At 48.7% G+C, this 12,046-nt stretch overlaps 1 protein-coding gene across 6 annotated transcripts in view; it reads left to right on the forward strand.

Moving 5' to 3' along the window:
• The window catches only part of Ptk2b (protein tyrosine kinase 2 beta), a 123,134-nt gene that overhangs the window by 108,875 nt on the left and 2,213 nt on the right, over positions 1–12,046 (forward strand). For 3 of the 6 annotated variants that reach the window (XM_050152136.1, XM_050152138.1, XM_050152137.1), the window contains exons 23-30: positions 1,348–1,413; positions 3,504–3,629; positions 8,481–8,627; positions 8,734–8,769; positions 9,093–9,135; positions 10,368–10,414; positions 11,006–11,143; positions 11,382–11,462. In XM_050152136.1, coding sequence (XP_050008093.1) covers positions 1,348–1,413; positions 3,504–3,629; positions 8,481–8,627; positions 8,734–8,769; positions 9,093–9,135; positions 10,368–10,414; positions 11,006–11,143; positions 11,382–11,462 — 684 coding nt within the window. The remainder of the gene's footprint in view (positions 1–1,347; positions 1,414–3,503; positions 3,630–8,480; positions 8,628–8,733; positions 8,770–9,092; positions 9,136–10,367; positions 10,415–11,005; positions 11,144–11,381; positions 11,463–12,046) is intronic. The other 3 variants (XM_050152139.1, XM_050152140.1, XM_050152142.1) reach the window with 3 other exon arrangements.

The following is a 12,046-nucleotide window of genomic DNA, read 5'->3' on the forward strand; positions in this document are numbered from 1 at the left end:
AAGTCAAGCCCAGGTCTCATTAGTCCTACAGCCACAGAAGGGTCCTTTGTGGCCCAATTTCCCTTTCCTAACACAAGGAGTTGGCTTTTCTACCCTCCTCTTTCAGCTCTGGACCAAACCACCAACCATCCACAGGTGTCCCAGCAAGAGAAATCTGGGTACAGCACACAGCCCATGGGGAAGCTGAATCAAGAGCTGTCCTTTAGAGCTCCCTGTGGAATCCTGTGTGTTTCTGGGGAGGGCAGATCAAGAGCCCATTATAACAAGGAAGGGGAATGCCCTGAGCTCCTGAGATGCAGGCTCTATGTCCATGCCTGTAGTGATAGCCTGGACTCAGGATCCGGGACCCTACGACCCTACCATCAAATGCTTGGATTTCCAGAAACCAATCCTGTATTAGCTAGAGCTGACAAAACAGAATGCCACAGGCAGAATGATTTGAACAACACACATCCATCCCTCCCAGAATCAGGAACTTGGAAGTCCACAGCCTTAGTCTGTGGGGAGGGTCTGTGGTTGCTGTTTTCCTCATCGCTGTGGTGAGGCATCCAGTGAAAATAGTCTAAAGAAGGAAGGGATTATTTTGACTTTACATTTGAGATTAGAGTCTGTCATAGTAGGGAAGGCATGGCAGTCTGAGGTCACATGACAGTTACTATCAGGTAGCAGAGAGGTGGATGCTGCCTCTGAGGTAACTTTGCCTTTTTATGTGGTCCAAGATCCCAGCCCACAGAATGATGTCCCTATGTCTAGAGTGAATCTTCTCTCAGTTAATATAGAACCCCCCCCCCGAAGACATACCCAGAGTCTTGTCTTTTTGGGGATTCTAGACCTGTCAGATTGACCATCAATATTAACAGTCACGGTGTCCCTTCCTAGCTCTCAGATGGTCTTCTTGCCCTAGCCTCACTTGTCAGGGAAGATGAGAGAAAATGAGAAGAACTCTCTTAGTCTCTAGTACACGAATCCCATCATGGGCTGACCTCACCCAAACCTACTCCTCCCTCAAAGACAGCGCCTTATAACACTGTCACACTGGGAGGTAAGATGCCAGTATACAAAGAGGCACAGTTGGGAATGGGCACAAAGGATGAGTCCATATAAATACCCAGTCTGGTTCTAGGCCCTTTCTCGTAGTCTCTCCTGCCTGTGCTGTCCTCTTTCCTGCCTGCCATAGACAAGTAACTAATGCTCAGTGTATGGCTGCAAAGTGAATTCAAGGGTAGTTCTCTCCTCATCTTTCCGTGGTAAACAGAGAGAGCTGCCTCGGGCCTGATGGTTGCTTTGGTGTATCCTTTTGGCTGGAGCTGAGAGTCATACTGACATTGCCCTGTGTTCTCTTTCTAGCCTAGCCGGCCCAAGTATAGACCCCCTCCGCAGACCAACCTGCTTGCTCCTAAGCTGCAGTTCCAGGTAAATGTGTAACTAGATGGTGGGGAGGTCTGCACTCCACCCTCCTCAAGGTCCTTCCTGAAATCCCATGCCTACACGTTTGGGGTGCAGCAGCAAACACCTGCTTAGGGGATGGAGATGCCTGGGTTGGCTCTTTCTTGGTAGCCAAAAGAGAATTTCAACTGATATCAAACGAACAGAAATTCAGTTCTTCCAGAAGTTCTGCCTGCAGCCCAGTCCAGCCATCTGCAGTGTCTGCTGCTTCCTGTGCCTGCCTGCAGCTGCCTTCCTGTGTCCCTGGCTTCCCTGACCTCTTACCCTGAACAGAGCCTTCTGTGAAGGAATTCCAGGGTGCTGGGGATGGATGACATCCCGTAAACTTGAGTGTCTCCCAAGATTCTGTGCAGAGGCTCTGGACAGGACCTAGGTGGCCAGTGAAAAGAGAGCGGGGGCCCATCTAAGCTGTCTGCATTCATCATTGCCAGCCTTGAATCTGCCCAAGGCTGTAGCGTGTGACTCATGTATCCCTGCCCTGTGTCACTCTCTTGCATCTGGGTGAGATACGGCACAGCCTCCTGCCTTTCCTGTCCCTACCTTCCCTAGCATAGAGTTGTGGCTTCAAAACAGAGCATCCCAAGGAACAAGTATCAATCTTAGCTCGGCTGATGCTCCACACAGGAGGAGTGAGCCCCCAACCATGCTTCCCTTGTCAGGGAGATGGCCCTGGGTTAAAAACAAACCCAACCGAGAATGGACATGTCTTGTAGGAGGTGACAACATGCCATATATATATATATGAGCTGGTGAGATGGTTCAGAGGGTAAAGGCACTGCTGCCAAACCTGATGACCTGAGTTTGGTCCCCGGAACCAAGATGGTGGAAGGAGAAATCCAATGTCCAGAATTGTCCTCTGACCTCCACAATCATTATATGGTACACATGTGATTGCACACATGCGTGTGCGCGCGCGTGCGCACACACACACACACACACAAAGTTTTAAGAAAACATTTAAAGCAATTATTGTTAGACTGGAGAGGTGGCTTTGTGGTTAAAGCACTTGCTGGGGAAGGCATGAGGGTTGGATTCTGAAGCCTCAGAGCCCACATAAATGTCAGGTGAACATGGCAACTGTCTGTAATTCCAGTCTTAGAAGGCAGAGATGCAGAATTCCCAGAGCAAACTGGAGGGTTTTGAGACAAGCTCTGAGTTTGACCAAGAGACCATGCCTCAGTGAATAAGGTGGAATAGTGATTAAGGATGATTCCTGACATCAATCCAGGGCCTCCATGCATAATTCAAATATATAAGCACATGCATGTGCAAATAATATGCAAATGCACATAATTCAAACACAATAAGTTTTTAACCAAAATAATTATACCCCAGACACACAGAGAGGACATATTTACACACACACACACACACACACACACACTTCTGGGTTTTGACCCTGTGGGATCAACCAACCAATAATGAAAAATGTGAAAAAAAGAAAAGAACAAAGCCCATATCTGCATGAAATAGGTACAGATTTTTCTTGTCATTGTTCCCTAAACACTATAGTATGCCATTCACATAGCCTTTCTATAGTATTAAATATCATAAGTAATCTAGAGTGTTCTACAATACATCGGAGGACAGCTGTAGATAGACAAATATAACACCATTATACTAAGGGATTCCGTATCTATGGTACATCCTGGAACCGCACATCCCTAGGACACTGAGGGCTAACCATGTGTGTGTGTGCATGTGCGCACACATGTGCATTCATCTATCTACAGACTTATCATAACCTATGTCACAACTATGAAACAAACCCTTTGCAAACCCTGGTCTCAGAAGATGAGTTGGCTGTGAGCATCCTCCCGTGTGAAGAGCACTGTGCAGGAGGAGTGTCTGGCAGATGAGAGGCCACATTGCTCTGCCACACCTCTTCATCAGGGCCAGGAAAATAGCACACCCCATCCTTTATCCGCCGCGGTAGAGCAAGTCTTCATTCCCATGGTTCACGTTCGTCCTTTTTTTGTGCTCCTGTTCGTAGCAGCTAATTGTCTACCCTCTTGCCTTGTTCCTGTGCCTTGTGCTTCTTTGCTTCTCATGAATAGGTCCCTGAGGGTCTGTGTGCCAGCTCTCCTACACTTACCAGCCCTATGGAGTACCCATCTCCTGTTAACTCGCTGCACACCCCACCTCTCCACCGGCACAATGTCTTCAAGCGCCACAGCATGCGGGTAAGAAGGACTCTGCATGCTGGGTGTCGGTCTCGCCAAGGAGGCTGCTGGAGGGAGGTGGCTTGGGAAGCGCTCTGTGTTTCCATGTGCCAGGCAGACTCCAGAGGGCTTCTGTGGCCCTCTTCCCTTTGCAAATACATCAGCCAGACAGGACCTGCTCTTGTCCATACTGGTGCTGCGGCCAATGATGGCAGACTGTCTCTCTTTCCTGAGTCCCAGGAATCAGGTATTCCAGGCAGTGGGCAGAACATAGCAGAGCCTGGGGCTGCTGTGGAATCAAAGGATCCTGGAAGTTGCCCCCTGGGCTGCATTCCTGCCTGATTGCTTTGGTTGCGAAATCTATCCCTGGGGGAAAGACTTTCTCATGGTGGCTTTCCCTGCTGCTTCTGTGAATGGTACTTGTGGGTGTAAAGGGTAAAGGCTGGTGTGGATACTGGCTCATAAGTCCACTCCCTGCAGCCTCTGTCTCTTCAGTGACTGCTGAGGACCTGAAGGCTTCATGGACCAGATGGTCCGGTCTTCTGTGCAGAGCATCTTTGCCTGCGAGCGGATGTCCACCCCCACCAGCCATCTCCCTTGTGGGTCAGTTGCTGTGAGCGCCTGATGTATTTTACTAAGTTATGAAACAGACTGAAACACCATTTTAGCTTTTGCTCTATATGTATGTACCTTTCTGACTCAAGAGACATAACTCTAACACTCTATGTGGAAAAAAATGTATGTTTATTCCAATACCTTTGAGAAACATAGGCGATTATGTTGATATGCTTCTGGGCTGTTATTCTTAATTTAGTGAAAATTTGAAATGGGCATAATTTAGAATTCCAGGCAGTAAGATCTGTTATGAAATCAAAGTTCCCCAAACTCACTCTATTTTTCTCTCTTACATTAAGTTAACCAATTTTTCACTTCATATGTGCCTAACCATAATTAACCCGCAGTTTTAAGAATGTGCTATAATTTAGGCAATGTTCACCGCACCCCCCCCCACCCTGGACCCTTTATTTATAGTTAATTAAGTTTTGGAAGCTTTGTTTAAAATGGCGTTCTTTTGGAAAGAGGCTATTTAGTGCCTGCGAGGGGCAGCACCACCTTTGTCTGAACTGTGATTTCGCTGCCAGGACTTTGTTCAGTTCCATAAAGGCAGCCTCTGCAGGCCTTTTGTGGCAGGGGATTAGACGTGGTTGTCCTACGAGAGCTCTGCCTGAAAGAGCATGACGAAAATTTCTTTAAATAAGTTAAAGAAAAGAAGTTAAAAGTCTAAACGCCATTTTATGGTATAGATGAGAATGGATCTTTCTAGCGGCTTGCTGACAAGAGATGACAGGTTTCCCGTGGATCTCCCAAAAGCATCTAACAAAGATTTGGAGATGGAAAAAAAAAAATGATTTCCTCTATAGCACGGCTCATCTGGGAGTCTGTGGCGCCTCACACAGGGATGACAGTAGCCATCTCCTTCCCCAAGGGTATTGCAATTCAGTAATGAAGTTCAGAAGGGTGGACCAGCATGCTGTCCTGGGTGCTGAAGGAAGAACCCCGGAGGCTTTGCCTTCCAGGCCCAGGTGTAAACTCACCTGTATCGCTCCCGGGGAAGCTTTGGACAGGGAACAACTGGAATGCAGGGGATGGACAAAAAAACAGCAAGACCGTAGAAAAAAAGCTATCGGGTGGGGGAGCACTGTTTTGCTAGAACAAGGAAGGTTTTATGTGGAGGTGTAAGTGAGGCAGGAAGGATGAGGCATAAGCAAATTACAGAGAAGAACTCGTGAACACTATTCTGTAGCGCAAGTTCCTGATTCCTTCCAAGAAGTGTAGGTGTGTGTCGCCTAGGAAGAGTACCCAGAATGCATTTCGACCAAACTGCAGCGTAAAGAGGTTCGAGGTTGCTATTATTAGAAGTATTGGAGCTGGGGAGATGGTTCCGTGGATAAGGCACTTGCCATGCAAGCTGAGGACCAGCGTTTGGAGCCTTAAACTCACCTAAATGCTGGGCAGATGTGGCGGCCCACCTGTCATTCCGGCTCTAAGAACACAGAGCATCCCAGGAACTAAGTGGCTTGGTAGACTAGCCCATCTCAGTGAGCTCTCGGTTCAGCTGAGAGAGAGAGAGAGGGAGGGAGGGAGAGAGAGAGAGAGAGAGAGAGAGAGAGAGAGAGAGAGAGAGAGAGAGAGACCATGACTCAAGGATATGAAGAACAACAGAGGAAGGTGAGCATCTCCACCTTCAGCCTCCATACACGTGTGCTCCTGTAACACATGTCTAGCATGCATACAGACATGTGTGCACATACTTACACAGATTAAGGATAAAACAAACAAGTTCTCCATTTACCCTGTATTATGTCATTATAAGACATCAGAACAAGTTTTTCGGCATGTGTTTGCTAAAACCTTTGCCAAGGTCAAGTCCGGGGCGTACAGCACACATATCCCACGGGAATCTCTTAAGATCTGTAAGATTAGATGTAGATTTGGACTCCATTAACTCACCCTATCATCATTTAATCTCGTTCATTCTATGTATCTAACCCTGTATTTAGAACTTTTAACACTTAAGCCCCTCTATTTATTAAAAACCTGAGGTAGCTATAGACCGTAACAGTCACCCACATTGGATTTAGCTGGAGACATTTTTAACTTTAAAATGTTTACTTTTACCAGGCAGTGGGGGTACATGTCTTTGACCCCAGCACTCAGGAGGCAGAGGCAGGTGGATCTCTGTGAGGTTGAGGTCAGCCTGGTCTACAGAGAGTTCCAGGACAGCTGGGGATACACAGAGAAATCGTGTCTCGAAAACAAAACAAAAAGTGTTTGCCTTCATTTGAGTCTGTTTTCTTTTCCTATAACAAAATACCCGAGGCTGGAACATCACACAGAAAAGAGGTTTATTTAGCTCAGTTTTGGAGTGCTAAGAACATGGGCAGGCACCCACAAGTGCTTCCTGACCACATTATATCGTGGTAGATAGCACCATGTTAGGGACATAAATTCCGTGTTCTGTCTATTACTTATTTAACCCTGTGAGAACAAAAACATAGCGTTTTTTAAAAGTTCTGTTCTCCCAGCATCCAGCTCTATGGCTGCCACATAGCTGCTTGACAGACAGCGGCCGAGTGGATTGATGAGTGATCCTCAGCTTTCCTTACGTTGTGACCATTCAATACAGTTTAACAGAGTCATGTTGTGGTGATTCCCCCAACCATAAAAATGTTTCATTGCTACTTCTTAACTGTAATTTTTCTATGGTTATGAAACATAAAGTAAGTATCTGTGTTATCCAGCGGTCTTAAGGGACCTCTGTGAAAGGCTCATTTGATTCCCCCCACACACCCCCGCCCAGAGAGGTCGAGACCCACGGGTTGAGAACTGCTGGCTTGGATGACTATTGTAAGAAATGTACGCCGGTCATCGAATCTGTCTGAGTGGTGGGCAGCACACCCCAGCACGGCTATTTGAAGCTGGACTGTAACAATCAGGCCCGTTTTATGGGGCTTAGAACGCTTTAGAGGCCTGGTAGACGTGTGGCTTATTTAAGTATATATGATTTTTTTTTACTTAGCATTTTCTTTAAGTGACCTATAAACTGGCCACGTCAAAGGGAAGGGGCTGTGTGGATTCATCATAATAGGATACCTGAGACTGGGTAACTAGTTCATTCATGTGTTAACGGCATTAACTTATTCAAGAAGTCAGCACCTCCAGATGGTTTTTTTTTTTTTTTTTTTTTGGTTTTGGTTTTTTCAAGACAGGGTTTCTCTGTGGCTTTGGAGCCTGTCCTGGAGCTAGCTCTGTAGACCAGGCTGGTCTCGAACTCACAGAGATCCGCCTGCCTCTGCCTCCTGAGTGCTGGGATTAAAGGCGTGCGCCACCATCGCCCTGCTCTCCATATCTTTAAGTCACCCCACCTCTCAGCAATGTTGCACTGGAAATCAAGTTCCTGACACGTGAACCTTAGGGGGCCACATTCAAGCCGTGGCAGGAACCTCTGGTGTTCATGTCACAAAAGATCCCTGTCACTGGTACGAAGTTTTGCAATGCAGGGGACACACACAGCCTTCTTCCTCCGGTAGACACAAGAGGCCAAGGTGCTCACTCACAGTAGATAAAATACAAAATAGTTCAGAGGGACAAAGAAAATAATTATGCAAATGCACCCTGAAAAGACTGAGGGAAAGTAGGAAACATCAACACCCACATAGGGTGATAAGACCAAGAGTAAGTCCAAAGCCCCAAAGGTGAGCGAAGATGGGGTTAGGACTAGCGAGGAGGAAACAGCCGTCATTTTGTGTCTGTGGAGTCATGCCTCTGGAGGGTCCACCATCCACCTTCTCTCTTAGCTCATTCCTTTCTTTTAACCTCTGTTCGTACCATTCAAGCTATTATCTTACCCAAGAACGCATGGCTGATGGGCACAAATAGTCCTGTGCATATGGAGCTCATGGTAGCCCCACTGTAGGTGGAAGCTTCCAGACCTGTCATCACAGTGCTTAGGGGGGAAACAAATCCCAAATGGTTTTGGAGCGGGCTTTGTTTTTCTGCGTCTATTAAATGTCAGTAGCCACCACAAATGCCAGCCAAGAAAAGGGGTGGATGGTTGAAAATCAAATGAACAGATCATGTGACAGTCTGAACCCACTGCTCTGGGATCTGGCATCCTGTTGCTGCCAGGCGTGTGGATGAGGCTGAGACCGGAGCAAAACTCTCTGCGTTCGCATCCGTGGTTGTGGGGCAAGGGCTAGACAAGAGAAGAGCAGCAGGCAATGCCAAGGTTTGGCTCCCCTGAGACCCTTCAGCAGACCCTCCCTGGTCCAGGCCCAAGGACGGGGCTCATTGCAGCTGTTGTCCTCACAGGAGGAGGACTTCATCCGGCCCAGCAGCCGAGAAGAGGCCCAGCAGCTCTGGGAGGCAGAGAAGGTCAAGATGCGGCAGGTTCTAGACCGCCAGCAGAAGCAGATGGTGGAAGATTCCCAGTGGCTGAGGCGGGAGGAGAGATGCTTGGTAAGTGGCTCCCCTCTTTTCCTACCCAGGCGGAGGGATGCTCCCCCAGTGTTCTCCAGACTTTCTACTCTGGAACCTAAGTCCTCTGCTTTGGTCTTTTCTGCAGGACCCTATGGTTTATATGAATGACAAGTCTCCATTGGTAAGTTACCTTGAAAGGCCTGTCAGAGCCACAGCCTACAAAAGCCTTATCCACCCAGGTCCCCTTTTCCAGACCCGTGGGTCTGCCTGTCTCTGCCCTTTAGGTTGAACCCCTGCTTCTCTTCACCTGAAAGTCAGTGGGACTCATATTGTTAGTGCTGTCTTGGGCCTCTAGAAAGGTTACTTGGGGTCAGGAGCTCTCGGGTTCCCCCCCCCCACCCCGTTCACGGCTCTAATGGCTAAACTGGAAGGGGGATGTAATGATGGAAATAAGATGTTCCCTGTGCACGGTAGTGACTCCCTTCTCTCTTCCTTTCCTTACAGACCCCCGAGAAGGAGGCTGGCTACAGTGAGTGCTTCCCTGGGGGTCAGTTTCCACCTGGGGTGTGTTGGGGGTCTGGTCTTGGCCTTGCTCACTGTCCTGCAAGGAGTAGAGGGCTGTCTTTGACTTTTAAGAAGAAAAAGTCACCATTTACCTTGTTTTATTTTGAATGTGTGGAATCACTTGGATTTGGGAAGGAGACTCCCCTTCAGGTCTTCCCAGCCCCTCACTCTCCATCCACCTCTGCCTTCTAGTCGGCAGCTCCTTTGGTCTCCCTTTCCTTTCTCCTCCCATCTTCATTTCTTAACTGAGCCTGGAACGCCCTCCCCATTTCTGTTTTTCACTCAGCCTATGGGGAGCCCTTTGTTAGGTCTAGACTTACCTTCCCAGACCCTGGTCTTCTCCAGGCCAGAGGGATGGAAGATTCAGAGTCACTAAGACCTTTCCAGAAGCTTCTAGTGAAGGCAAGGAGGGGCAGAGTGGTGCTGTTGCTGCTGCTGCTGCTAATAGTCACAAAGAACTTAGCACAACCCTAAGTCACTCACAAATGTTAACCTGCTTCGTATTCTACCAACACTATGGGGCCGGTGCAGTCTCTCTTTCTGTCACAGATGAATCAGAGGCTTGCGACCATGAAGCCACCTGTCTAATAGCACCTGACTACTTACTAATTAACTCAGCTTGGATTTGAGATCAGATGTTCTGGGTTCAAAGGTCCTTTCGGAGCCAACGAGCTCCTTCTCCAGATGAAAATTAAGACTAGGGGGTGTAAGCGGCTGCCTTGGATGAATGAGCCCCTGTGTGGTGGTTCGATCAGAAGCAAGATTACTGGCTTGCATCTTGGCTCCCTGTCACAAGAGCTCCCCCAGGTTGTATGTGCCATTTCTCCTCAGAGGAGAGTCAATAGGACGACACGCCATCACAGTTTTAAATCACTGCGCCGGGGTGGACCGCACAGGCTGCCGCCTGCAGGCTGTGGGCTTCTTGCCCATCTTGGAGAGAGCACATCAAGCCTTGGAGTCTCCCATACTCACTGCATTCATTATTCCCTGCCTTGACTTTTTCTTTCTATGCCATAGACAGATCTTGTCCCAAGCTACTGGGAAGTCAGGAAGGCCTGGGACGCTGTTTCCTTGGTCATCTTCCTGGAGTTTGGGTTTTATACTCTTGGGATCTCTTGATGGTAGAGAAGGGCGGTTGGCTTGATTATAAGAAAGTAGAAAAAAGAAAGACCAGGTACTGAGACCTTCACTTACTCCCTGTCCTTCCTATTGTAGTGGAGTTCACAGGGCCCCCACAGAAGCCACCACGGCTCGGTGCACAGGTACGTATTGGGGTTACGACTGCCCAAAACCATAGACCTGAGATGCTCAGAGGCTCTTGGAGATAATCCAGTCCAGTGTCATTGTTGCAGAGATAAGTCCCAGAGAGCAGATGCACCTCGCCTAAGGCCTCGGAGCTAATTCATGACAAAATGGGGAAAGGGGACCAGTTTTTTAGCACCTGGTCTCTTCCCTGACCAGGGAAAAGGTCTCATTGGTCCAGTCTGCTCTCAGGAGTATCAGGGCCTCTTCTCTTCCTGAGCTCTCCCCCAGATTCCAGCATCCTACTATCCACTGGAAAAATCATCTGAGAAATGTTAAGACAGTGTGGACCCAAAGACCAGACGATGTTTAGACCAAGCTGGTGTGACTTTGTGTCTTATTAACACACCAACATTTTGTTTGGCTTCCCCAGTTGAAGAACGATGATCCCAGAGGCAGAAAGGGGGGCTCTACCCCTGGGACAGAGTGCTTGTTGCAAAGCAGGGGTCTTTACACGGGTTGATATCTGTGCATTCCCAGGAATGAATTATAATGATAGGGGACCCTTCTGGCTCCCCATGGGCCGCTGGCCATCCATCCCTCCCTTTCAGTCCATTCAGCCCACAGCCAACCTGGACAGGACCGACGACGCCGTGTACCACAATGTCATGACACTGGTGGAGGCCGTGCTGGACCTCAAGAACAGGCTCAGCCAGCTGCCCCCTGAGGACTATGTGCTGGTGGTCAAGGTGACTGACAGGGTGGGGGCGGGTCAGGGAGGTAGGGATGCCCACCCTGGCCCTGGAAGGAAATCTCCTATGCTCCACCCATTGGCCGGTCCCACAGACCCCAGAGGAACAAGGGAACCCCTAGGGAGTCCAGTCCTAGGCAGTCTCAGAGGACAGATGCCCAAGTGCAGTCCTAGGGTGCGGGGGAGAAGCTTTTTCAAAGGGCAAGTGAACAGTTGCCCTTCTCTTGCTCTCTTAGAATGTGGGACTGAACCTGCGGAAACTCATCGGTAGTGTGGACGATCTTTTGCCCTCTTTGCCGTCATCATCTAGAACAGAGGTGAGTGTCCTTGTTTCCAGCCATGCCTCCTGTGCCACCTCCTGTCCCTGGCTGTAATTCCTTCCAGAGCCTTACTGTGGCCCCCTGGGAAGCCTCGTTTCTCCCAACAGTTGCCTCTGCAGAGTGTCAGAGCGGTTAGCACCAGCAAACTGAACCTGCTCTGGTTCCCAGCGAGAACCCCTGTATAGGTCTCAAATAGTCTCAGTGGGTAGATGCGTGGAGGAGCACTCCTTCCTCTCTCCTCCACCACCATCCCTTACCTAGCAACCCTCTGCACTTAGCTTAAGGCATATATATCATAGATATCAAATTACTGCTAAAGTCAAGGGCAAGTCCTGGTTCTGTGACGGAAGGATGCCTGTGGCAGGCAGAGTAATGTCCCAAAAATGGGACCCACACACAGAGTATCTGACATGGCAAAAGGAACTTTACTGAGCTGGTAAAATTAAGGGTTCTCAGAAGGAGAGGATATGATGGAGTATCCATGGGGAGGGGGTCAGAGTTGAGGGAATGGGAGGGCAGCAGCTGAAGTCAGAGGGATGCCTGTGCTGGAAAGAGGCCATGGCTAAGGAAGGTGTAACCTT

This window comes from Alexandromys fortis, unplaced genomic scaffold (assembly GCF_014885135.2).
Source record: "Alexandromys fortis isolate MF-2015 unplaced genomic scaffold, M_Fortis_MF-2015_v1.1 scaffold_75, whole genome shotgun sequence".
NCBI classification, from domain to species: Eukaryota; Metazoa; Chordata; class Mammalia; order Rodentia; family Cricetidae; genus Alexandromys; species Alexandromys fortis.